At 52.2% G+C, this 24,970-nt stretch overlaps 2 protein-coding genes across 4 annotated transcripts in view; one reads left to right on the forward strand and one right to left on the reverse strand.

Annotated features, from left to right (window-relative positions):
• Window positions 1-1,326: 1,326 nt before the first annotated feature.
• LOC118497825 (translation initiation factor IF-2-like) lies at window positions 1,327-14,295 on the reverse strand. The gene is made up of 3 exons (XM_036013547.1): window positions 14,180-14,295; window positions 2,784-4,080; window positions 1,327-2,035 (listed from the first exon to the last, which is right to left on the reverse strand). The coding sequence occupies exons 1-3, from the start codon at window positions 14,293-14,295 to the stop codon at window positions 2,015-2,017; spliced, it is 1,434 nt and encodes a 477-aa protein (XP_035869440.1). The 3' UTR covers window positions 1,327-2,014.
• The window catches only part of UBE3A (ubiquitin protein ligase E3A), a 54,698-nt gene continuing 32,267 nt past the window's right edge, over window positions 2,540-24,970 (forward strand). Inside the window, exons 1-4 of one of the 3 annotated variants that reach the window (XM_028503668.2) lie at window positions 2,540-2,646; window positions 17,107-17,170; window positions 19,228-19,343; window positions 22,391-22,435. In XM_028503668.2, coding sequence (XP_028359469.1) covers window positions 19,324-19,343; window positions 22,391-22,435 — 65 coding nt within the window. In that variant the 5' untranslated portion in view covers window positions 2,540-2,646; window positions 17,107-17,170; window positions 19,228-19,323. Of the gene's footprint in view, window positions 2,647-3,574; window positions 3,711-16,495; window positions 16,506-17,106; window positions 17,171-19,227; window positions 19,344-22,390; window positions 22,436-24,970 lie in introns of those variants that run through there. The other 2 variants (XM_028503666.2, XM_036012794.1) reach the window with 2 other exon arrangements.

The raw sequence follows: 24,970 nt of genomic DNA on the forward strand, positions 1-24,970 counted from the left end.
TGCCTGCAGGACATCCGGTGTGGGTTTCCCACATGTGTCTGAAGTCTCCGAGGGACGTCTGTGCTCAAGAATCCAATGGGATCTCTGGGTGACGGACACAGGGTGTATGCAAACGCTATAGTCAGAGGCAGCACAGAGGACCAAGGGTGGAGAGAGGAGCATTCTGCAAAGGCTTGAGGAGGAGCAGCTTGAGACACAGGAGAGGTTGTTGGGGCGCCGTTCCCAGGCATATCGAGAGCATTGGGGAGCAGCCTCCTTTATGTCTGCCATCACCACAACTGCGCATATAGGAAAATGGGGGCCAATGCTAAATATCAGGGGCTGAAGAGGGACTTGGGAGCAAAGGACCAAGTAAGTACAGAGAGCTCTCCTGGGCAGGAGGGATGACGTTAGTACAGGGGGAATTTCTGAGCAAGAGAGAGGCAATGACAGCGATTCAAGTCTTGAAAAGACTCCCCCGCCCCATCAAAAAAAAAAAAAAGATTTAGCTGTAGCAACGCAGAAGGATGGCTCATACTTTTAGACAAGAGATCGGGGGAGTGCAAATTGAGATAGATCTGGAGAAATAAGGGTGGAGGTGTGAAGTTCATGCCTGAAGTGTGTAACGCTGAACAGTGATATAGATAATACTAATATTATTGCTACTATTACTAAGCACTAACATTTACCCAACACTTACACTATATGCCAGGCAGCTTTCTTCAGGGAGCTAATTGTGCTTCAACAGCCCTTCTTAAATACTGAGAGCTTGGTCTCTCTCAGTAGTTGAGTGCTGTAACATTTTGGTGCAAACTAAAAATAGCAACAGTAACTTTTATCCCACCTTATCTGACCCTTTTCTGTGTCAGAGCTTCTTCCTGGTCTCTGGGGAATGATAGGTCATAAAAAAAATTGTTTTTTTTTCCATATTGATTCATCGGTCGTGACTCATATCAACGAGAAATCTTGAGCACCAAAACAGCCCTGGTCAACAAACCCACTTCACCAGCAATTTGAGGCAAAATGTTGTGTTAAAAAAATGTATGAATGTTAGAAGGTATGCGTTAGTGAATACCCCCGTAATCACTAAAATGCTGGATTATTCTGCAAATGTGTTCACGGTTTGAGAGATGTGACTTCCTCTCGGGCCGTGAGCAGAGGGAAGTGATAGGGTTTGTCAATCTCTTATTGTTGTTCACCCGAGCCTGGCCAGGGGATCTGGGTTCATAGTAAAAGTTCAAGGCTTGTTCAAGGCCTTTGTGCAGTAGACAAAAAATAAAAATTAAAAAAAATTAAACCGCTTTCACTTTACACCCGAAATGAGAAAATTATTAGAAACAACTGGGTTTCATTCTGACTCGAAGTCTAAAAATTTCACTGGTCAGTAGGAACTCAGGTGTTTTTCTGGAAAAAACACACTGAAGAAAAATAGGGGCCTCACTGGGGAGAAAATTTTATTCACAAAACATGGAGATGGAACACTATGAGCATTGTGAGAATTGCTGACAATATTCGTGCTGGGTTTTTTTTTTTTTTTTTTTTTTTTACCAGCAAACACTTCGGAATTTGAATATGGATAAGGCGAAGAGCACAGTGGGTCCTCGCAGCGTCTGCCTCCAGTGTCACTCAAGAACACCTGTTTAATATTCATGAACTTGAGGGCTGTGGATACCTTCTCCAGATTCTCCCTTGGTCCTGGTAAAGAACTCCATAGTCCTTCTGACTTTTAACTGAGAGCAGAGTTTACTTATTTTTATGCAGTTTTTTTTGGGGGGGTGGGGGACTCAGCGATTTCTGCCACGTTTTGATATACCAGGTCATTATAAAATTACATTTCATTTATTCAGTTGCTGCTTAAGAGGAAGTAGAATAGCTGAAGTGTGTTCTTACACGCTAGACACTGTAGTACCACGTTGATTTAATTACTCAAAGTCTTTAAAGACTTTCATTCCCATTTGCCTATTTTGATAACACATAAAGATATGTCCTTAAAAGATGGTGATTTTAACTGATCTTTCCCATGAAATATAGCTGCTCATCGTTTCCAAATGGGGACCTGTAATGGGGAAATGACGAAAGAATAAGGAATTGAGTTAAAATTGGACTCGATTTAACACCGTCATTTATCACCAGTGTTCCTAGAATAATTCAAATTCCTCTAGCTTATTTTTTATAATTGGTTAACTTTTTATAGTTGGTTATAGTTGGGAAGCCCTGACTATTAAAAAACATGTGCTAAGAACAACAGCCAAATGCCCTGAATCTAGGATTGTTGATACACAGGAAGGTTGACCAGCAGATGCATGGGATCTCACACAGCATTTTATGATGGGCTTATCAGCAAAGTTGCAAGGTGTTGAAACAATGAATTGTTAGTAGTTCTATTATTGCTTTGCTAAAAAAGTGTGGCTGAGTCATTAAAAGAAAAAAGGGCCCTTTTTCAAGAAAACGGGGACTTTGGGACTAAATGTGAGGACACACGGATTTAAATGGTTTTATCTGTCAAACGGCACATCGGCCTCTTTCCAGTTGGGGTCAACCCCGAGGCCACGTTCCCTCTGCCCACGACCTGCCGAAGGTCGGACCTGCCGGAGGCGGGCTCTCCCCTTTGTAAGCCGTGACACGCCGTGTGTTGGCAGGAGCCTGGGCAGATGACCTTGGTCCCCGGTAAACAGGCCTGCGCTCTCGGGCTGCCTCTGCCCTGCTTCCTTAGGCTGCGGGGAAAGGGTGGGGGTCGGAGACCTAGCATTCGAGGGACTCTGCGCGCTGCGGGACACCCAAGGCCCCCTTGACACACTTTCAACCCAATTCGTCCCCCCAACAAAATGGGGAGCGACCACATTTCGGCACAGTCCTCGGTTGGGAAGAACGGGGGGCTCTCCGACACTCCCAGGGGCTCCACGGGGTTTCCGGGGCGCGATCCCTTCTTTCTGTGGGGCGACGGACAGCAGCGGGTCTCGGGAGGTACTGCCCCCTCCTCCCGGCATCAAGATGGCGACCGATCCTGGTGGGACTCCGAGAGCCGCGAGCCACTTCCCCTTCCCAACGCCCCCTGCGCAGGCGACGACGGCGATCGGGAGGGGGGCGGAGCCGCGCATGGGTGGGGCGGAGCCGAGCCCTGCGTCTCCCCGTCCCCGCCCCGGAGTCGCCGCCAGACCCGTGGCGCGCGCTGCCTGCCGGGATACTCGGCCCGCCCCTCCAATCCTCCCGGCTTTCGCCGCGGTCGCGAGATCCGCGTTTTCCCCAAGATGGTGGCACTGGGCTCGGGGTGACTGCAGGAGACGACAGAACCTGAATCCCCCCTGGCCGGAAGCTCGACACACCGCCCTCCTCTCCCTCGCGCACTCCGCCGCCCCCGCTTGTGCGTCACCTCTGCCGACCCGGCGCTCACGGCCGCGGGCGGCGGCGCCTCCCTCGGCTCCTCCTCGGGGCCGCGCTCGGAGCAGCTCGCAGCCCAGCCGCGGCCAGGCGGGCCCCGCAGCCCCCCGGTGTGGACAGGCAGCGTCGGAGCGGCGGCTGGCGACGAGCTCGGGGTATTCTGCGGCCCCGGCGCCCCCTTTCCCGGCCTCGGTCTCCGGAGAAAGAAGCGCGGGTCCCGCATGAGCGCCGGCGGTGGCGGCAGCGAAAGGGAACGAGGCGGTGGCGGGCGGAGGCGGCGGGCGAGGGCGACGACGACCAGTGAGGCAGCCGCTGCTGCGAGGGCCGCAGCCCAGGCGCGGGGGCGACGACAGGTCGGTGTGGCCGAAGCCGGGCCCTGGGCTGGGGACGCCAGGTGGCAGCTCCTTGGGGCCCCGCTGTCGCCTAAGCGGCCCGCGGGGGCCGGCTCCAGCGAGGGCAGGGACGCCCCCAGCCCCGGGGCGCGTGTTGGGGGGCGCGTGGGGTGGAGGGGCCGGTGCCAGCAGCAGGCCCTGGTGGCCGCGGCTGCCGCCGCCGTAACTGTCAGTGCTGCTGTGCGCCGGCGGGAGGACTGGGGCGCCGGGGGACGCGAGCGGGCCCGGGGGCGGGCGGGCGTGCGAGAGCCGCGGTGGCCCTTCGCGGAGCCGCGGTCGCGGGCCGGGCCTTGGCCCAGCCCGGGAAGGGCCGCTTGCTCTCGGTGGTTGGCTGGGTTGGTGGAGAAACGTTTAGACGGGGTCCAGGATGGGTTGGGGTTTAGGGCGTGACTGGTGGAGAGAGAGCGCAGACGAAGTGATAAATGGAAGCCCAGGGCTGTGTTCGCAGATTACTCCCAGGTTCTGAAAGGAAGCGTGTGCTCGGGGGCCGGCCGGAGGCTCTGCTCGGTGCAAGCCTGCAAACGGGGCGCCTGTCTCCCCCCCCTGCCCCCACCCCCTCGTTTTCAGTTGAGAACATGAACAGGACTCTCCGCTTCGTGGGGTGCAGGGTTTTGTTGGTGGAGTCAGGAATGAATGTGGCAAATGCTTTCGTCGGTAACGTTAAAGATAGGGTAATACAGACGTTGTTTGATTAAGCTTAGAATCCTCGAAAGATTTGAGTCTCTGAATTTTTCTACAGCGTCCTATGGGCGTGCTGAAATGGAATCGGTACAGAGTTTCTTTGGGATTACACTTATTAAGTGGCTAGGGTGCTGGTGAAAAGGTAAACTCATAGCGTGTATTTGCATTTCAAAGTTACCCTCCGTGATGAAGCGATGGGAATACGATCCATAATTTGGAGTCGTTGCGCTGCTTTCAGTATTGAGAGAAGCAGCAAATTCCTACAGAATTTTGGGTGAGAAGGAAAAGGGCTTGAGATGGAAAGGACCTAAAGTTTAGACGGACAGCTCTTTAAAAGTTCGGTTTCAAAGACACTAGGCACCCAATAAATTGTCGAAGGATTTGGACTAACAGGATGAGAAGTAAGTACGCTTCCTGACAAGGTTATTTTGTAGACCGTGTCAAGAACTTGAGAATTTAGGAAGAAAAAATAAAAGTTTTGTCATGGGTATAATGGAAGTAACTCGGGAATGAGATCCTGCTTGTAAATCTGAGCTACTTGCCACATTTTTAATGAAATTAATGCAATATTAATAATGGTGCTGATGAACCTAGAGGATAGCTGGAAGCCCTTTCAGAAACCGGTAATCACAACAAAACAAAATAAGAAATAGGTGCAAGAAATAATGCCTATTTGCAAAATTAGGATCTACAGTAAGCTGATCTTGCTGTGTCAATATTTGCTAACTGGCATTAGTGTGCTAGTTAATATGTACACATCCTGTGGGCACTGGGGAATGTAACTTGATACAGATTGTGATACAAATTAGTGTTTGATCCCTTTTCAGAGGTTTTGTAAGCGCCTTTTGTATTTGATGACTTAAAAAGTAACTTCTTAAGTGAGGGAACCTACTGATCAGGAGTGTGAGGAAGATACTTTCTGGTCCCACTGGTCCAGCCCATTTAACAAGATTGATCAGGCATCTGCGGTGTCTTTGACACGTGGTATTTAATTAGTTGTATTTCTTAAAACTCATTTTTATATGACCGCTCCTTCCTCCTCTCCAAAAATATCCCGTCCTCTCAAACAAATACTAATTTGCTATTTCTCTCAATATACAATCAGTGGAATAACCCAAAACTGTGGATCATTGCTGGATTCCTCAGCCCCAGCACTGGAAATGATTTTTTACAATTTCTGACTTTGTCCATTTCTGAAAGCATTGCCACTTCTTCCGTCATGTTGCAGTTTCTTTCGTTTAGCCCGATAATGCTCGTATAATGTAGGAACATCACATATGCATGCAGCTGTTCAGAATTAGTTCACTGATTCTTTTGTGAAGACATTTTCACAAGTGATTACAATATTCAGGTAAAATACTTGGGTAAAGCGAGATGCTTGTTTCGTGATGATTCTGGACAGCACTTGTGGCTGATTTGGCTAGCCCCCGCTGCAGGTGTAAAGATAAAATATAAGCATGCAAGGCGTGGTGGTATGTGCAGTGGAAATAGCTTTGGAATTAGACACTGCTTTTAATTCTGCCCTTATCCTCGTTTTCGCCCCTTGAGAAGTTACTCAGTCTTGCTGCAGTTTTTTCATCTGTGAAATGGGATGGTGGAAGGAACTCTGCTTTGAGGAGTAAAGTATGGGGAAGTGCCCGACACAGCTGCACTTAATGAGCATCGCCATCCTTTGAAGTCTTCCTGCCCAGGTTTCCTGAATGATCTCAAAGCGCCCACTATGCTGTGGGTTGTAACTATTACCCTCCCCATTGTCTTCCTGACCAGTCCTGAACGCATTCCTTAAGGGCCAGGACGCCTAGTGCTTACTGGAGAGTGTGTTAGCAGGGAACGGATGCACGGGTTACGGTAAATCAGCAACGGCCAAACAACATTTATTAGGTGTGCACCGTGGGAGCCGAGCTAGGGGCAGCAGACACAAGGATCATGTCTCTGCCTTTTGGAAGCTTCTAGTGACTTTCTTCATGTGACGCCATTTTCCATGAAGCCCTGTGACCAAAGGGCGCCTCCTTCTCCCCAGCCCTTCCACTTTCTGGACCCCAAACCGCCCGCCCCCAGCTGCTGTTCTGTGGAGGCTGTTGGGCCCCTTTCTTCACGCAGCTGTCGGGCGCATGCCAGAGACTTCATGCCTTTAGCATCCCAGCCCCAGCCCACCACCCGGTGTCCGGCACACACTGCATGAGTAAAATTGAAGATAAACCTGACGGTTGCCTATACATACGTTGATGATTTTTCTGAGGTTCAGTGGTTATGCTGTTTTTTGATCAGGGATTCGTGGAACCTTTGAACCCGAGGAGGCCTCTCCTTGAGATCGGTCACTCCATTCCTTTTACGCATGTGGAAATCCAAGTGCTGAGCTTTGAGATGGTTTTCCTGAAGTCACCCGGCTGACCTGAGGTGCAGGCTGCGTCTTGGAACTCGCGTTGGGGGCCCTGCACACGGAGGGCATAGGCTTGGAGCCAGCGTGTGCAGCCATGCTCTCGGATGTCCGTGTTTGCCACCCGTGTGAGAGAAAGCAGCTGTCCCAAGATGCCGTGGGGGCACCTCTTCTGACCGTGGCAGTGGGTGCAGGAAATAGGGCTTTCTTTTCCGTTCCAGGAGGGGAAGTAGAATTGCAGCAAATAGAAAGAGTGTTTGTCTGTGAACTTATGTCCAAAACACGAGGACTTTGAAACACTTAAGGACGCTATATGAATGGATTTTAATGAAGTTGCTTATTAATAAGTACCTAATGAATTGCTTTGCCAGCTTTCATTTTCGTTTAATGTCAGAAATGTCACAGTGCTGCGATCTAGAAAATCTCTAACAAGTAAATATCATTATGGAGGAAAGTCAAGACGATTATCAGGTTTAAAGCCTATCTGAGAAGGAAATAAAGCTAGTACTCTTTTTTTTTGTATACTGCTATTTGCACAGGAGATTAGCTGACAGTTATCACTGTTGGATTCTAAGCCCTGTGACTGAACTCCCTAAGATTATGTATAACATTTTAAGTGCTTCAGAGTCTTAACAGGTTCAGCGAACAAAAGCCACCGAGAGCCGTTAATGTGGAGGTGTCAGGAGATGGGGGCTTCGTCCTTCCTCTGCAGCCTCCACCTGGTGACGAGCAGGTCATTTAGCCTCCCCAGCCTTTGTTCCGCTCCTGTCATCCGGCGGGGTGACGCGCTTTGTCTGTTTCAGAGGGTTACGGTTTTCAGATGTGATCGTTCTTGGAAAAAATGGGTTAAAACCAAGTAAGTGATTTGCCTAAGAAAACAAGTTGGTTAGTGGTAGGTGATTGGAGCCTGGGTATATTTCCATGCTTCCTCCATTAACATTTTTTACCTTTTCATAGGAGAGTATTTGGGGAACTGTTTCGTGTGTGATTTCCCTTTAAACTTGGCAACTACATTGACATAAACGGTAGATCTCAATGGTTGGTGATGCATTATTTAGCGTTATCAATCCAGAGTCAGATCCCTTCTGTGATTTGCTTTACTTTGACCTCTCCTGTTGATTTGGTAAGTGGCAAATGAATCGTAAGGTTGACCGGAAAGGGGGAGAGGTTAGGTGATGCAGAGTCTGTGAGTAGAATCAGAAGCCCCATTGTGGGAAGTCTGCTGGGACCTCACAGGAGACATCGTGTGTGGCTCACAGAGGAGAACCGTATGTAGGGCTTTGCCGATTCGGGTCAGCACTGGAGCTGCACGCAGAAGGCGGTGTGCGAGCCCGGAGCACTGCCGCACGGGGAGGGGCCGCCTGCCCGAGTGGCACTGGGCCGGCTGGTGCGCTGGCTGACGTGGCTGGGGGCTCTGGACCGCTCACTCACTGGGTTCCAGAAGCTGGTCTTCTGTGCCTTCCGGATCACCCAGGGTGAGTCAGGCACAGATAGATCCCTTTGTGACACAGAAATGAAACGTGGAAGGTGTTTTTGACCTCTTTGTGAGATGCAGGCTTACAGCTCCTCCTCAGTTCTTGACGTGTGCCCATCGCATGTTCGCTCTGTAACTCGCGATGTCCCTTTTCACACAAACCCTGTCGTTGGGGGCCGGGTGAAGCTGCTGGAACTGTTCCTCTCATTGGATGACTAAGGTCTCCTGGACTCAGGAGGGGCGGCTCGCGCATTTCAGGCCTCCTGTAGACCTCTGCCTGGGCAGCCTTCCTCTGGAAGGCCAGAGGGTGGCCTTGGAGTTGCCCCTTGGACTGGGGCCATCCGCTGGGCTCATTTATTGTGAACAGTTCCTTGTGATGAAGAATCAATCCTGAACTCCCCCCCCCCCCCCCCCCCCCAGTAAAAATGCGGACAATTCAGAGAATAATGTAATGACCACGCCCTTAAGTAGGGAGGGGTTTTGTTCCTTCCTTGAGCTCTTTCGCTCCCTGCTCCCTCTGAAACCAGTGTCCCTTTCTTCTGAGATGGCTCTCTGAGCCGGCTCCCCGAGCACCGCAGATACCCTGGCAGGAGTTTCTCCCCGCTGCCAGCAAATACTTTCCTCTGTCTTATCAGATGCCAGGCCTAATCTGCTGCTTTGGAAGGGGAAGAATGAAATGCTCCAGTATTTTCTCTGTGTGTGGGTCACAGGAGAAAATGTGGCTTTTGTCCAGCCTGTTCCTTATCTTAGGACTTTTTTCTTAGGAATTCTCTTTATCATACCTGCGCGTTTGTGTACCAGTCAGCGTTGATAACCTTCCAGTGTGCCAGAAGTAAGGATGCGTCTACCGCTTTTATTTAGGGAATTGAAAAGATGCATCCCGGGCACCTGTTGTTTGCAACACGTATACTAATTGATAAATCCTATTTCAGGATGTATCCTGAAATTGGGTAACATTTGCCTTTTATCAGAGTTTTCTGAAGTGAGCTGATAATCTGTTGTAGTCCATGTTCGTGATAGAAACTATACCATTAAAGATGATCCAGATTTAGGTCTTCTAAGAAATCAAGTTTTCCTAATTGTTTAAGTTGCTGCTTTCATATTTAATTTCTTATACATGTTGCTATGTCTGTGACATATTGCTGCAGACTAAATGTTTAAGGCCTCTCCAAATTAATATTTTGAAACACTGTCCCCCTCCCCCAGCCTGGGCCAGCCAGGAAGCCACCTTCACGGGACACCAAAGCTGCTGACACCTTGATCTTGGGCTTCCAGCCCCCGGAACCATGAGGAATAAGTCTCTGTGGTTTACAAGCCACCCAGGCTGTGGGGTCTTGTTACAGCAGCCTGAGTGGGCCGGGCCACACGTCAAACACATTCACAGAGTAGGGAGAACAGAATTCACTGGATCAAGTTTGGTAGCCAAGGTAGGGATACCCTGCTTGACAGACTGGAAGTGCTTCTTAAAAGCTGACCTTAGCCCCAGCTGGTGGCTCAGTGGATTGAGTGTCAGCCTGCAAACCAAAGGGCTGCTGGTTTCTATTCCCAGTCAGGGCACGTGCCTGGGTTGTGGACCAGGTCCCCAGCAGGGGGCGCAAGGAAACCACACATGGATGTTTCTTCTCCCTCTCTTCCTCCCTCCCTCCCCCTCTCTAAAAATAAATAAATAAAGTCTTTAAAAATAAATAAAAATAAAAACCTGACAGTGTTGAAATGAGAACACTTAAGTATTACAATAGAAAAACCAAGCTGACTTTAGTGTTTTACACATGCAAAACTAGATTTCAGCATTTCAAATTATTGTGTATTTCTTTACGTGTATTTATTGCCCAGTGTACTCTATTTCAGATTATCTTCAAATGAAAACTAAGATCTCACGGTTTCGTTTTAATGCAGTTAGGAGTCCCCTCCCTCCCTCAGAACATTTCTCTTCCCTCTTTTGGGCTAGGGGAACTGTAGGGAGTGTGAACTTAAACACAGATGGGCCTCAGCTGGAGAGCCGATAGGTCACTTATCTCGGCTGAAATGAAATAATTTATTTCCCCCTGGGCCGAAGATGCTGTGAGGACAGTTGTAGACCCTTGCTGTCTTGTCTGTCTCACTGTCTCTTGGGTGCGCGAACTGCTGTCTCGTCCGTACGGGACCGCTTTTAGATGTCTGCCGAGGGCTGTTGGGTGGAGCTCAGAGCTCTGAGGAATTTTAAGCAGTAGCAGGACAGGGCTAAGGGGCTGCCTGGGTGGTGGGCACTGTGTAGGAGTGAGCTCAATGAGAGGACAGGTTCGTAATGATAAGTTCTGGGGACCGTGGGGCACATTGGCTTCTGGAGTTGTTGACCAGAACAAGTGATTTGTCATTAAAGCCAGGAAATTGAAGTAATGCTGGTGACGTGGACTTTCCAAAGGCTCTCCTCGGTAGGTGCCGCTGGAGACCAGCACCCAGAAGATTCTCTCGATAAGAATCTGCAAGCCACGCAGAACAGAGCCCTCCAGTAAACATGGCGTCGGGGGAAGGTGGCATTTCAGTGTCAGCAGGTCACCCGTCGGCCTTGTGCAGTCACTCAGAGGTATTTGCTTTTGGATGTGGTCACAGCACACAGGTGGGGAGGGGAGCGTGGGCCAAGGGTCACCCCGGAGAGTTCGGTTCTCTTCTGCGCACGGTACTCGTGACCACACAGCTCTAGTATGTGTGACCGTGCACCCAGATTGGCCAGCGCGGCCTCAGCTGTCGTTGTAGTTAGGCGGGTCCCATACTTTGTAAAACCAGGCATTCCAACATTTTCCTATTTCCAGAGAGTCTCTAGTATTTTGTGGTGAGTTCTCCCCCACTCAGATCACCCTCAAATACTGGTGTGTAGAATTGGTTATTTTTGAAAGTGAGAAACTACAGAAAATAAATGGGTATTTATAAGTGTAAAAAAAAAAGTAAAAGTTTCTTCTTTTTCTTTATCCAATCTCAGACTTAACAGTTAGTAAATTATGTCTAGGAAAACATAAAATGCCCAGCAAACGAGATACGTAGAGTATCAGTATAAATACAGATACAGGGAGCTTTTTTCTTGTCGGGGCGGGGTTCAGAAATTCATGCCAGACATTTTTTACAGTCTCCAACTTCACCGCGATGTAACTCACATACTGTAAAGTTCACCCCTTCACAGTGTCCAAGCCAGTGGGCTTCAGCATGTTTGGCTCTACACCATCCACCGCCACCACCTGAGTTCAGAACATTGTCGTCATCCCCCAGAGAAACCCGCACACCTCCTGCTGCTGCCCTGCCCTCCAGCCCCGGTGACCTCCTTTCTCCGTGGACTTGCCTGTCTCACACGCTCCATGTGAATGGAGCTGTGAAGTGCACGGTCTTTTGTGCGTGGTTCCTTTTGCTTGAATGACTGAGTAATGTTACATTATATTAATATCCACAGCTGTTTACTCAGTCATCAGTTGGTGACTATTTGAATTATTTCCAGTTTTTTGCTTATTGTTAATTATGTTGCCATAGTCATTCATATAGAAGCTTCTGTGTGGACATGTGCCCGTGCATTCAGTTCTCTCCGGGGTGTGCACACCAGGAGGGGAGCTGCTGGGCCCCGGGGCAGCCGTGTTTGCCATTGCGAGGGGCCGTGCCACCCCCCCGCCAAAGTGGCTGCACTGTGGTTATTTTACACGTTGTGTCAGCAAGGCGTGAGGGTTCTGACTTCTCTGCTTCCCTGCCAACGCTTCTCTTCGTTCGTCGCTTTTATTTTTTTAAATAAATATTTTTATTGAATTCATTGGATTGCATTGGTCCAGAAAATTGTACGTTTCAAGGGCACCCGTCACCTGTAGGTGGCGCTGTGTGCACACCACAAGAAGTCTGGGTTTTGGGCGGGGTGTGGCCTGAGGCAGGGCCCTGGCGTTACTCCTGGACTCTCGGACTCCCGGAGCGCCTGTTGTCTCAGCGCCCTTGGTGGAAGGTCTGCTCTTCCCCACTGCGTCGTCGTCTTGGTGCCCTTGTTCGGGAATCCGGTGATCATTAACGTAAGAATTTGTTTCTGGACTTTCCCATTCATTTGTGTGTCTGTTCTTCAGCCGTCGACACCCCGGTCTTGATTACTGTACATTTGTAGTAAGTTTGAAGTTGGGAAATGTGACTATTCAAACTTCGTTCTTATTTTCCAAGACTGTTCTGGGTCTCTGGGGTTTCTCAAATTTCCGTGTGAATTTTAGGATTAATTTGTTAATTTCTGCAAAAAGGGCAGCTGGCATTTTGATTCGAATTCATGTTGAATTGGTAGATCTAGCTGGGGAATATTGCTATCTTAATTTTATGTCTTTCAATCTATGACCATGGGATGCCTTCCATTTATTTGCTCTTTAATTTTTTTGCTTCATAATTTTTAGTGTATATACCTTACACTTTTATGCAAAATTAATATATTTTTGTTTAATATATTCTTAAGAATTTTATTTTTAACATCGATTGCTAATGGGATTGTTTGCTAAGTTTCACTAACTGTTTTTGCACCGAACTTGCACGACTTGTTTTTCTCTTAGCGTGCTACTGAGGTCTTGCTTGTGGATGGCTCCTCGCTTGCTGGCCTTGCTGGTGTGGCGAGTGCGTGGCAAGTGCCTGCTGTGGCACAAGCCCTTTTTCCAGGTGCTAGTGGACACAGCAGTGCACAAAACCCACCGACACGCCTGTCTACGTGGGCTCGTGTTCGGTGGAGAAAGAGATGGTGTATGAGTTAGGTAAAACGCATTGTGTATTGCACAGTGATTTTAAGCAGAAGAATGAAGGAGTGGGATATTAAGGTCTTGGGGATGGGGGGAAGGAGCGCAGTGCTTAGGGTGGCCAGAGAAAATCCCCCTGAGATGGTGACTCGAGGGAAGGAGGGAAGAGAGCCAGCCTGTGGGCGGGTGGGGCCACTTCCCCCCTCCCAGGGAAGGGGGCTAGGGGGAGGGGTGGTGGGCGGGGATGGAAACCCTGAGGTGGGTGGTGCCCTGTGTGTCTGAGGTCAGCAGCCCGGAGCCCGCATTGCTCCCTGTCGCACACTGGGGCGGTGGTCAGTTCCTCACCGGCCGCCGTGCAGTGAGGAGTGAAGCTGCAGTGAGCGGTGGTGTGGTCGTCTTTGGTGGGTTTGTAGGACTTCTTTCTCTCGGGTGAGCAGCCGGGGTTGCGATTTTTGGGTTATGGGGTAGTGATAATGCATTTCCAGGTCTTTCTCCCAAATCGTTGTTTCCTTTCGCCCTCCTACGAACAGTGCTCAGTTTTGTCGCATTTGGGGTGCCGGCCTCCCGACATCGCCGCGGTAGGAGGTGTGCGGTGGTCTGCCTGCCTGGTGTGAGGGGTGTCACTGCCTGATGGGTGGTTCTAGGCCGGCAGGTTTTCCTTTCAGCATTTGCTTCCAAGGAAAAGTCTTGTGGATATGCTTGTTTTCCTTTCCCAGTACTCAGCCTTTTCTCTGTGGCCTTTTGAGAAGGATTTTCTTTTTATCACTGGTTTTGTGATTAGCCTAATGAGGGTTTTTTTTTGAGTTCCTCCCTCCCCGCACTTACTTTCTTCCCTCTTTCCTTCCTCCCCCCTCCTCCCCTTCTCTGTGTCTCTCGCTCGCTCTCTGTCCCCCTCTCTCGTCTGCGACTTTGCTTCAGATTTGGAAAGGCCCAGCCGTCGTTTCTTCCCTGTGATGCACGCAGTCACCATGCTCCCCGGCCCCATCTGTCCTGGGGCGGGGGGGGGTCCAGTCGAGTGCAGTAGGCCACCGCCCTGTCCCCGCTCCGAACCCGCCTGTCTCTCCTTTTCTGCCTCTGTGCTCCGCTCTGCTCTGTCTTCCAGGTCACCCCTTTTCCCCTGCAGTGTCAGAGACTGTCCCTGTTTTAGTTTGTGTTGCTCGAAGTTCCAACAGATTCGTTTTCCTTTCTTTACTGTTTCTCAGAGCCCTCGGGCACTGCCGCGACGGTCATCTGGAAGTCCTTGCCTGCGGGTTCCATCCGGTCTGTCACTTCAGGGCTCAACTTGTGTTTCTGTTGGTTGTGGGGCATGTTTTCCCGCTTGCATGTTTCATAATTTCTGGCTGGATTTCGTTATCTGTTAGTGTCAGACCTTGTTTTATCTGCCAGCTGAGGGACTTCTGGTCAGTGGGGTCCCCTCCAGGCTGTGTCAGGGCGTGTCCAGAGAAGGCTGCAGCGGGTGGCTCGCAGCTCCTACAGGGAGGCCTCAGTGCTCCGTCCAGTGCCCCAGCATCTGCCCCTCCTCCTCACTCTGAGGGGGGCCCTGAGGGACCCTTGGTCCCCTCTGAGCACCGGGTCAAGAAAACATACTCCCTTCACCATACAAGTAAGAGGAGGATGAGATGAGCCGTGTCTGCCTGCCATCCGTCAGCTCACAGCCAGAGGCCCTGACGGGCATGCATACCTAGCTGCTCCTCAAGGTCTGCAGGAATGTGTCTGGGGCGGAAGCTAACACACTGTTTTATGGTGTCGGGAATACATGGTGAGACCTGAGAAGGCAGTGGCCATTTGCAGAAGAGCTCGGTGGCCCTGTGGGGTCCAGCCTGTAGCGCCCGTGAAGCATTGCTGAGGTAGACAGGTGAGGTGGGGGTCGGCCGAGGGGGCGGAGCATTTCTGGTGAAGTCCTGAGAAAGGAAAGCACTGGAGTCAGAGGTACGGTAGCGCCGCTGGGCTGTGCTCGCCTTGACCCAGTGACGGCACTGGTCTTCCCCACCCCCACTCCGCCAGGCCTCGGTGTCATGTGCTGGCCCAGGCCTGTGGGGTGTTGAGTCTGAGATCGATCCTGTGGACACTGGGAAAGTGTGGAGAATTTTAGCACAGAGTGACGGCCACCTTGTGGTGTTGGGGATGGTGAGTGTGGCAGCAGAGGCGAGGACACAGGCAGCAGGGACCCGGGGAAGGGTTGAGGGTCTGCGGTGAGGCAGTGCTGGCTGCGCAGGAGGAGGGAGGCAAGGGGCACCCCAGACAGAGGAGACAGAGTCGGTGGCATTTGGACACAGACTAGACGGGCAGTAGGAGGGGGTGCACGGCCTTTAGAGTCGGAACCTTAACCTCGTGCTTGCTGGTCAGAGGGCCCCTGGGAGAAAGCGGCTTTCGTGTAGGAGGTTCACTGTGGGAGCGCACGCTCGCACCGGGGACACAGAACAGATGGTTCCGTGCTCACACTGAAGTTGGGGCTGGCCTGGGAGAGCGGAGGCCTCTAGACGGGCGGGTGTGGGCCACACTGTGTCTGCTTTCGTCTGACATGTTTGGGATATCTGGCTTTGTTCTAGAAGCAGCTAAAAGCCAACGAAGGGGGAATTGGGGGTGGTGTTGGAGTATGGGGTGGGGGGTGGCGGGTGGCTTTCCAGTGGAGACTTGGGGGCACTGGGTGGTGAGCAGTCTGCTCTCCTGGGAAAACAAGGGGCTGTGGCTGCAGGAAGGGCTGTTTCCCATGCGGGCAGCTGGGCGGAGGGGGCTGCTGCCACGCCCCTCATAGGGGCTTTCTGGGTGTGTCCGATAAATCTTGCTCAGGACTCAGGTCTGTGTCACTTCTGAAGAATGTCTGCCCCCCCCCCCCCCCCCCCCCCCCCGACCGAGTTGCAACTCGGGACAAATAGCCCGTGTTGCTGGGCGGTGTGCTGCGGGGGCCTCGTTCGCTGAGGTTTGTGTTATTCCTCGTGCCCGTTCCCCTCACGTGGACAGGAGAGCGTGTCTGCTTGCTGTGCACTGTGTCTGCAGCCCCTTCACAGGCACCCAGAACCCAGTCGGCATTTTTTTATTGAGGTATGGCTGATACACAGCGTTGTGCTGTTAGTTTTAGCTAGTGGGCGGCCTTTGGCTGAGTGGCTGTGAAGAGCAGAAGGTTGAGTGTTGGCTGCCTCGTGGTCAGGCCGAGGGAACACGCGGGGGGAAGAACAGAACGGCACCCGTTCGTTCACGCGGGACCAGGGCGCTGGCAAGGCTGTGTGTGTTCAGGGTGGAGTTTTATTGGCAGTAATATTTTGGGTTTTTTGTGTGTTTTTTTAATTTCTCTTTTTAAAAAGATGTTATTTATTTTTGGGGGGTAGGGAGGGAGAAAGAATGAGGGAAGCATCAATGTGTGGTTGCCTCTCATATACCCCCTGCTGGGGACCTGGCCCACAACCAGGCATGTGCCCTGACTGGGAATCGAACCAGCGACCCTTTGGTTCGCAGGCCGGCATTCAGTCCACTGAGCTACACCAGCCAGGGCTTGAGTTTGGTTTTAGATGCTCGTCCAGGTGGACATACATCGCCGACAATGGAGAGAAGCAGGCTTTGGACTCCAGGAGGTGTCTGCGGTATTATGGACTGAGGGGCTATAGGACTGGAAGATTACTTCTCATAGGTGTAGTGAACATCCGATTTAAGAAATGATCATTTCTACCATATCTTGAGGCCCTATAATATACCAGGCTGCCCTGTTTTACATACTTTTAAAGCATGTTCTCTGACACAACAACCTGACACCTGGCACTCGGAGGTCGAAGGGTGTGTCCAGGGCAGGCCTGTGTGTGCCTGGCACGGCAGGGGCCCAGCCTGCAGAGTTGCGTGCAAAGCCGAGGTGCTGTGGGTCTGCAGGGGCGAGAGGCGCACAGACCGCCTGCGTGTGTTTCAGCCCTCGTGGGGAGGGGCGCTGGGTGTGGGGGGGAGGAGGGGCCGGCCAGCCTTGCGCCCCTGCAGCAGCAGCTGGGGCTCTGTCTCCTGATGGGAGTGTGTTTGGATGTTTGTGAGTACTACCCAAAATGAATTTGCTTTCGTAATGTATTGTAGAAAGAGAATTTCTTTGAACGTTTCTCCAGCTGTCTCTATAAAAATTGAGTGAGGTGTTTTATATTTTAGGTTAAAACTCTGTAAGATCCTGATTTTAGACTCCACCAGCTCCTCAGAAGTTTGGCGAAATATGGTATGTTTCTGTGGTTTTTGTTTGTTTCTTTTGAATTAAACATTGCATGTGTATCTTGATGTCATGGTTAGAATGATGGCAAATGTGTTCAGCAAATTGGGGTGCCTGCCATTTTTACAGTGTGGTGCTGGGTGCTGAATCACTGTGCCCCAGGTAGCCCGTGTGAGGGGCCCACCTGGGCCTGTGGAGGAATTTAGGGGCGGTCAGAGTGTGGTGAGAAGTAAATTAATACGCCGAGCAAGGTCAGAGAGGCGGGTTGGGCTCTTCGGCTGGGAGTTAAAAATAGCTTCCATTTGTTGAGCTCTCACTGTGTGCCCGGCCCTGTTCCGAACGTTCCATCTGTCAGTTTGTCTGTCTTCATGACAGCCCTCTAAAATAGATCCTGCCGCCACCTTAGTGGCTGGCCTTTTGCGGGAAAAGGGGCTCTGAGAGATTAAATGACTTGCCCAAGGCTTCCCGGCGAGGGGGCGGCCCCTTGGGGACTTGTGTCCACACCGGTGCCCACGCCTGCACGCGCATTGATGAGCTCTGAGCCTCCTGGAAAGGGGGGCCAGCAGGGAGGGCTCGGCCCCGTCCTTTTCAAAGGACCTGTGGCTCTTGAATGAATTCATGCGCCTCAGTTAATCAAAAGTTATTTTGACTTTCTCATTTTTAAGTCTGCAGGTTGGAAAGTTAGCCTTGCCTGAGCCCTCTAAATTCAGATACACTGTCCATCTTCTGAGAACCCCAGAGGGAGCGTTGTTCGTTTCAGGGTGACCATTGCCTCTTCCGCATAGGACCTCAGGAATGTTCTAGATTCTTATCAGGAGACAGGTAGCTGTAAGAACAACATCTGGGAAACTGATTTCCAGGGAGAATTGTGTGTCCCGTTCATTGGAGTCCCTCCCGTCACTGCTGTGTACCGAGGCCAGCCCTCACCCTCACCTGGATTTCAAGCCCAGGCTGCAGAGGTGCGGGCCCCAGCCTTGCCAGGGCATCCTCCGGGCACCTCGCTGCCTCCGAGTGGCCTGGGTCCCTGCTGGGGACCACCGCCCATGCTTGTCCCCCTGAAGGTGTTAACTGCCAAGGGTCCTTTCTCCTCCCTCCTCATCTCCCCATTGTCCTCAGTTGGCTTTTCAGATTTGCCCTGGTGTGCAGCGGGCGGGGTGGGGGCCTCATCGGCAGGAACCGCTGCATGGAAGGAGCTCTCCACTCTGGACGGCTCAGATGCGAGTCTGCAGAGCTGCAGTGTGATTAGGGCGTTGGGTAGATTCGAGCTGCGGCAATCAGGGAAGTTCAGCTAAGGCCAAGCGAAGGGACTCAAAGATGCTAGGTCAGGGAGGGGAAGTGTGTTCGTAGTCGGCCGTTTCTTGGGATGAGTTGCTGTGGGTTCAGGGCTGAAAGAGAGCTGAGCACGTTTCCACGCTGGATGACTCTGTTGAAGTACTGGAAGCAGGGCGAGGCCTCAGTGCCCGTGTGCGTGTACCTAGGTACGTAGCTACCCAGGACGGCCCGTGCCTGTCAGCCCCATGCAAATAGTGCCATAATCGTGGGGTCCCAGTCCACATCTTCAGTCTTGACTCGTTTACACACGTTTAAACGATGCCACTAGGCGTAGTGAAACAGAACAGACCAGCACACTCTGACCCTCTGTGGAAGTCAGTAGGTCTGGGCCCCGTCCTGGCCTCACCACTGATTCTGAAGTCTTGGGCAAGTCTGTTCATCTCTGTGAGGTCTCTGAGGCCGCTTGCTTATCTGGCTTTTGCAATCTTGCTGTAGTGTTTGCCCTGCTTAGCAAGCGGGCCTAAGGCCGTGAGATGCAAACAAGATGTTGACCAGAACACTTTGTAAACTGTGCCACTCCGCAAAAGTGACCGAGATAATGACGGCATTTTCCCAGGGGAAGAGATCGTTCGGAAAAAAAAATTCTGGAAGATAATCCCTAAAGAATTTCTGTGACGACTCTTCTGATGAATGTTGCATTGAACCCTATTTGAAGCTTTGATGATGACTTTTTGAACAACGTATCGGGCTTATGTATTAAAGTGTTCTAACCAAAGATTTATTTCATTCATTAGAGTTGTTAAACCTACGCTCAGACCAAGGTAGCAGCAGGACTGGTGTGACCTGTTTGAATCAGTGACTCAGAGTTGTGATCACCCTGATGTCAACGAATGGCCACAGCTTGTAAAAGGTAAGAAGGTTTGAGTGTTCCTTCACAGCCTTGGGGAGGCTGCCGCTGCTGAGTGAGCTCTGTGCTGTAAGCAAGCGTCAGAATGTGTAGTTGGGGGAACCCTGCTGGGAACGGAGGACCCGAGGGTCCTCTTGCTTCTTCGTTTAATCTCCCCCCTCAGCTGTTTCCCGCTCCACGCCCCCCCCCCCCGACCTGTCTGTGTGAGTGAACGGGAAAACAGTTCTCAAAATCTTCATAAACGTTTTATTATGGGCACTATAAAAACTATGAGAAAGTTTTTAGTGTGCATTTTAAAGGGTGCCTTTTATGTGGTGAGAGTTCTAACTGAATGTTTCCGGGGGTTTTGACAAGTGGAATAAAACGAGTGTGCATTTCCCTCCTAGAGAGCTAGCGTGGACGGAGGCGAGCCTCCTGCGACCTCTGGCTCGCGCTGCAGTGCGCAGGTGGGGGTCTCTGGGGGGCGCACGCTCCGCCATCCGAGCCGAGGCCTAACACTGAGTCCTGCCCGGCTTTCTCTTCTGATGGCACTTGCATGTGTTTGGGTTTAAAATTTTGCCTCTGATTTGTGATTCTGACAAACTGGGTGCTGACCTGAGTCCGTGGCTTCTGTTTTTTCCCATGATCATCTCTCCTGGATCTGGTGAAATGACCAGCATGTGGTAGAGCGATCTTTACTTCCAGAAACCTGACAGGAGAAACTACGGTGCCCAGACTGAGAGATGCTTCACCGGCTCGAGAGCTGGGACTCCCAGCTCTGGGCGGTTCAGAGTGCTGGGATGCTCGAGAAACATGGTGTGAGTGCGGTGACTAGAGATGGACTCAGCTAGGCACTGTTCCTTCTCCTTCTCTGCAGGAAAAGTGTTCCTCCTCGTTCTGTGGATACTCACTTTTCTCTTGAGTAAACAACAGTGTCCATTTGGGTAAAAACTTCTTAGTTTTTACTAAGACCTAGAATGAGACCTAGAATAGATCTGTTTCGGGATAATCATCTTTCAGTCTTTTTATTCTTATCTTTATTTTTACACTGAATCGGTTTCAATGACTTGCTTTGACGCAGATGACCCGTGGTGGCTCGCTTTAACCTGGGAACAGTGAGCGATCGGCCAGCCTGTTCACAGTGGTTGGGAGGCGCGTGGACACCAGCACCTCACAGCCTCTCGTGCCGGCCCGGGGGCCGGCGAGGGGCCTGCCATTTCCGTTGGGTGGGGTGCTCGCCGCTGGCCCAGCTGCAGCTGCACACAGCGCTGCTAGGACTCACACTTGTTCATTTCTTGCTTGTATCTTAACCTCATTGCAGGAGTGTTTTAACTTTCCTGTCCTCGGGTCCTCACTTCCCCCCGCTGTCTCTTCCCCTGTTCATTTTGAAAGTTGTGCTGCCTGCGTGTTCGAAAGCTTCTCATCTGCCTCTCTTCCCTTACTGCCAGCAGGGTTACTTTTTTTGTTTTGCAAGCCTGCCCTGCCTCCTTGCAGCGTGACATCCGATGGCTGGAGGGTCACACTGTCGAAAATGAGTCAGCGGACACACTGGGTCACCGTCGGTTTTTAGCTCTCCCGTGCGAGAGGCAGAGTTTGGAAGCAGTCTGGGGGTTCTTCCCCACGGGGCTGGTGGTGACCGGGTGTGTCACGAAGGTGGTGTGCTTGCTCCCCGGGGGAGAGGGTGAAGGGAAATTTTCACATTCGTGTCACTGCCCAGCCCCTGCCACCTCCAGAGCGCCCCGATCCTTAGTCCTGATGTCGTTCTGTGGGAAACCGAGAATGCAGACACACCGCAGAGAAGACCCACAGCCTGGACTCCCGCTGCCAGAGCCCCTCCCTCCCCCCTTCTGCCCTGGACTCTGGCCTGCGGTGGGGGTGATGCTGAAAGTCTGATAAAGAATTGAGGTTTTGAAAGATAAGAAATGTGCAACATACTGTTTTTCTTTTGCTGGTGGCTCTGATTCGCAGATTCTTCTGTTGAAGTTGTTCAAAATTCGAAGCCTGGCGTCTGAGAAATTTCAGGTCAAGTTTTTGTAATGTCGTTGTGAACATTGTAGCTTGTGACCTCTAAAAGATTCTCTCTGTACTTGGAGAAGTTGAGAGGGTTAGACAGCAGCGTTCTGGGGCTCACCGCGCTGTGCGCCGACCGACGCTGTCTGTAGACGCGAGTAGGGTGTCGGGAGTCCATGTCTGCGACGGCACGAGGGGGTGGGCCAGGCTGGATCACGACCAAACACGAAAGAAAAGGCTTTTGGTGTCGTGGAATTCTGCCTGTTTCTACCTGAGGTCGCAGCAGAAAGTGACTGGTGACTGTGGGTACATGACCCCGATGCCCCGTTGTCCATGGCGGACTTCTGTCGCCTGGACGGCGTGTGTGCAGGGCCAGCACACTTCCTGGCCGAACCACGGCAGTCAGGGTCAGGCTGCACGTCTGACTGAGGGGTCCCAGAATTCACCGCGGCCGTGATGGGGGTTCGATCCGATTGAGCTAGAGCAGAGGTGGGCAGGCTTTTTCTGACAAGGCCCAGGCAGTACATACTTCAGGCCGGCAGGCTCGACACATCTGCCCATTTCTCAGCCCGGTTCCTGCAGCACAGCAGCCACACTCGAGCGGCTGGAGCCCAGGTGGCCGGCCCGGCCTCCGGGCGGCACCCTGGTGGTGGTCTGCTGAGGCCCAACCCGGAGTTTGGGGCTGTGGGCACCCAGCAACACCTTGGATGCTGTGGTCAACCAGTACTTGGTTGTAGAGAATTTTATAGTTGTCTGTTTTAATTATAAATATTTGACTTTGTGAATAATTATACTGGTTTATATGTATATGGTATCTAAATATAGTGCTTATAGTTTCCTTAATAAAAAAAAAAAGGCACCGAGGTTTTTATTGGTCCAACCCTTCCAGATACCTGCACCGTGCGGCAGTCTGCCCCAACTGCTTCTCACGGTGAAATCTTTAATTACTTTAAAAACTGTTAAGGATGAACGCTTGTTTTCAAATGCGTCTTCCCAGATGACATGTGCCTTTCTTGGAATGTGGAATGTTTTACTTACCTTTACTCATTTGCCTTTTGCAGATCACCAGGAGAACCTCAGTCCGACGACATTGAATCTAGCCGAATGTAAGTGTGCCGGGGTGGGGGCTGCGCTGTCTTTCAGATTGCCCTAGATTCCCTTAAAGGGTGCCACGTTATTTGACAATAATTCTCAGTTAAAAGAGTAACGCCTTAAAAATAAATCAGGGGATAGAACTATTATCTCCTATTGTTCCTGCCAAATAAGTACCTCTGAGCCCTGGTAGCACAGCATAGACTTCTCCTTCTCGGCGGACAGTGGTGCACTCCTGGATTCCTCCGTCTCTTTGCTCACCCAGCAGTCGTGGGGAGAGAGCTGGGGGTAACAGTTACCTGTGAAGTGTGTCGTGGGTACAGAGAGGCACAGGAATTCGTTCCTGACCTGCAGACAGTCCCAGTCTGCCTATGGGACAGGCACAGAAGCGAATCATCTCAGTCCTTGTGGTGGAAGGATGCAGGGGTGTGGGGGCGGCGGGGCACAAAGGAGGACCAGGGCGCTCGGGCGGCTGAGGGTTTGGGTCCTGGACCTACTGAGCGGCAGGGAGTGAAGGAGCTGAGACGGGGCCGAGAAGCCAGGGGCCCAGCGTCCTGTGTGCGGGGCCTGGCCGGTATCTTACGAGTGCCTGGGGGTCAGGAGAGGGTCCACTGCCGTGTGTCTGGTTAGACACGTGTCTTTAGCCACTTGGGCAGCAGGGGAGCGGGATTGCCAGGACGTGGGTGCCAGCGGGTGCCGGCGGGTGCCTCGGGCCTCCGCTCTTCAGTCCCGAGAGCTTTCTTCACCGAGGGCCTCGGCGGAGTGGCAGTTCAGGGTGAGGCCGGCTGGGTGTACAAAGAATATTCAGAAAATGAAGTAGGGAGGACTTCAGTGATGAGCTGTGAGAATTTAAGAAGATTAAGATCCAGGAGAGGCGGTAGCTAGTGGAGCCAGGGCTTCCAGGCGGGAAGGGCTGGGGCGAGCAGCGCAGCAGCAGGGCTGCTCGGGAACGAGCACAGAGACCCCTGTCCCTGAGGCCAGGCTCGGGAGGTGAGGACGGACGTGGGAGGTCAGATGTGCTCAGAGGTGGGGGGTCAAGGCCAGGGGTGCTGGAGCGGCTGTCGTCTTAGTGGAGGGGTTTGGAGCCGCCTTACCGCTGGTCCTGTCTCTGTGGAGGCCACCCCAGTGCTGCTGGGGAAGGGGGTTTGGTGGCCGAGCAGGATGGGCTGCAGCGGGCTCTTTCTGCAGAGCAGTGCACGTCTTTTAAAGTGCCGTGTACGTGCGACTCTCCAAGAAGGGACTCTAAAGTGCGTTTCTAAAGTTTATGTGTCCATGTAACCTTTTATTTTTCACATTTTTTGGGGAAAATGCACATAAAATTTACCACCTGGATCACTTTTAAGTGCACACTTCGGCAGCATGAGGCCCAGTCGCGTGGCCGTGCAGCTGCCACGTCTCCTGCACAGCTCGCCTCCTGCGCACTGAAACCGCCCCCTCCTCACTCCCCGCCCAGTCGCCCCTCTCGCCAGCCCCCAGCAGCTGCCAGGGTCCTTTCCACCTCTGGCTTTGATCTTCCACCTCGGAGAAGGGAAATCCCACAGTATTCAGCTTATGTCACTGAACACATTGCCCCCAGGTACATCCATGCTGCAGCCTGGGTCGGAATTCCCTTCCTTTTTCGGGCTGAGTAATTCGCTATTGGATGCACGTTGCCCTGGGGTTCATCCATTCATCTGCTGGCACTGGGGGCTGCTCCCGTGTCCTCAGCTGTTCTGAACGGCGCTGCACGGACGTGGATGTGCACGTAGCTCCTGCGAGACTCTGCTTGTGGCTCTCTGAGTATGAGCTCCGAGGTGCGGGTGCGGGTCCTCGGTGCACCGTGGGCTTCGTTGTTTGAGGAACCTGCGCACCGTGTTCCCCAGCGGCTGCCCCGCGTTGTCCCCACCAGCCATACACAGGGCTGTAATTTTCTCACGGTCTCATCAGCCCTGCGGTCACTTGGTTTTCCTTCCAGAGGAGCCATCCTGACGGGGGTGAGGTGACCTCGGAGTTTCATGAACACGTTTCTATGGTGTTTTGCGGAGCACGGTGCTGGGTTCGGGGAGTCGAGGAGACTGGAGACTTGGAAAGCTGCTGGGCGGCGCAGGTCAGGAAGGGAGCCGACTAGTCTGAGAGGCCGTGCCCCCGAGAGGCCGGCTGCAGTCGAAGACCTGGCCATCCGGCGGGGGGCTCGGCGGCGTCCAGGCTGTGGACCTGCAGAGCAGGTAGTGCGTGTGGAGGGCACTGGCACTGGGGTAGCTGACTCCGTGGTGCTGGCGGTGGCTGCCCCAGGAAAGGCGGGGGGCCAGGCAAAGGTGCTGGGTGGGCTGCAGAAGCCCGAGGGGTCAGAGGGCAGGTGGCTCAGTGTGATGAGGCACTCCAAAGGACCCATGAGGACAGTCAGAGGCAGTATGTTTGGTGTGCCGAAGGTCTCGGTCAGCTGACAGCGAGGGGGGTGCAGGGCCCTCGGGTTAAGAAAGTCAAGTGTTTTGGGGGCTCATCTTGGATGAGGTCACCATGCCGATGATGTCACTGGGGGCAACACAGAGCCTTCAGTGACGGGATGATTC

Source organism: Phyllostomus discolor, chromosome 12 (genome assembly GCF_004126475.2).
Source record: "Phyllostomus discolor isolate MPI-MPIP mPhyDis1 chromosome 12, mPhyDis1.pri.v3, whole genome shotgun sequence".
Taxonomy (NCBI): Eukaryota; Metazoa; Chordata; class Mammalia; order Chiroptera; family Phyllostomidae; genus Phyllostomus; species Phyllostomus discolor.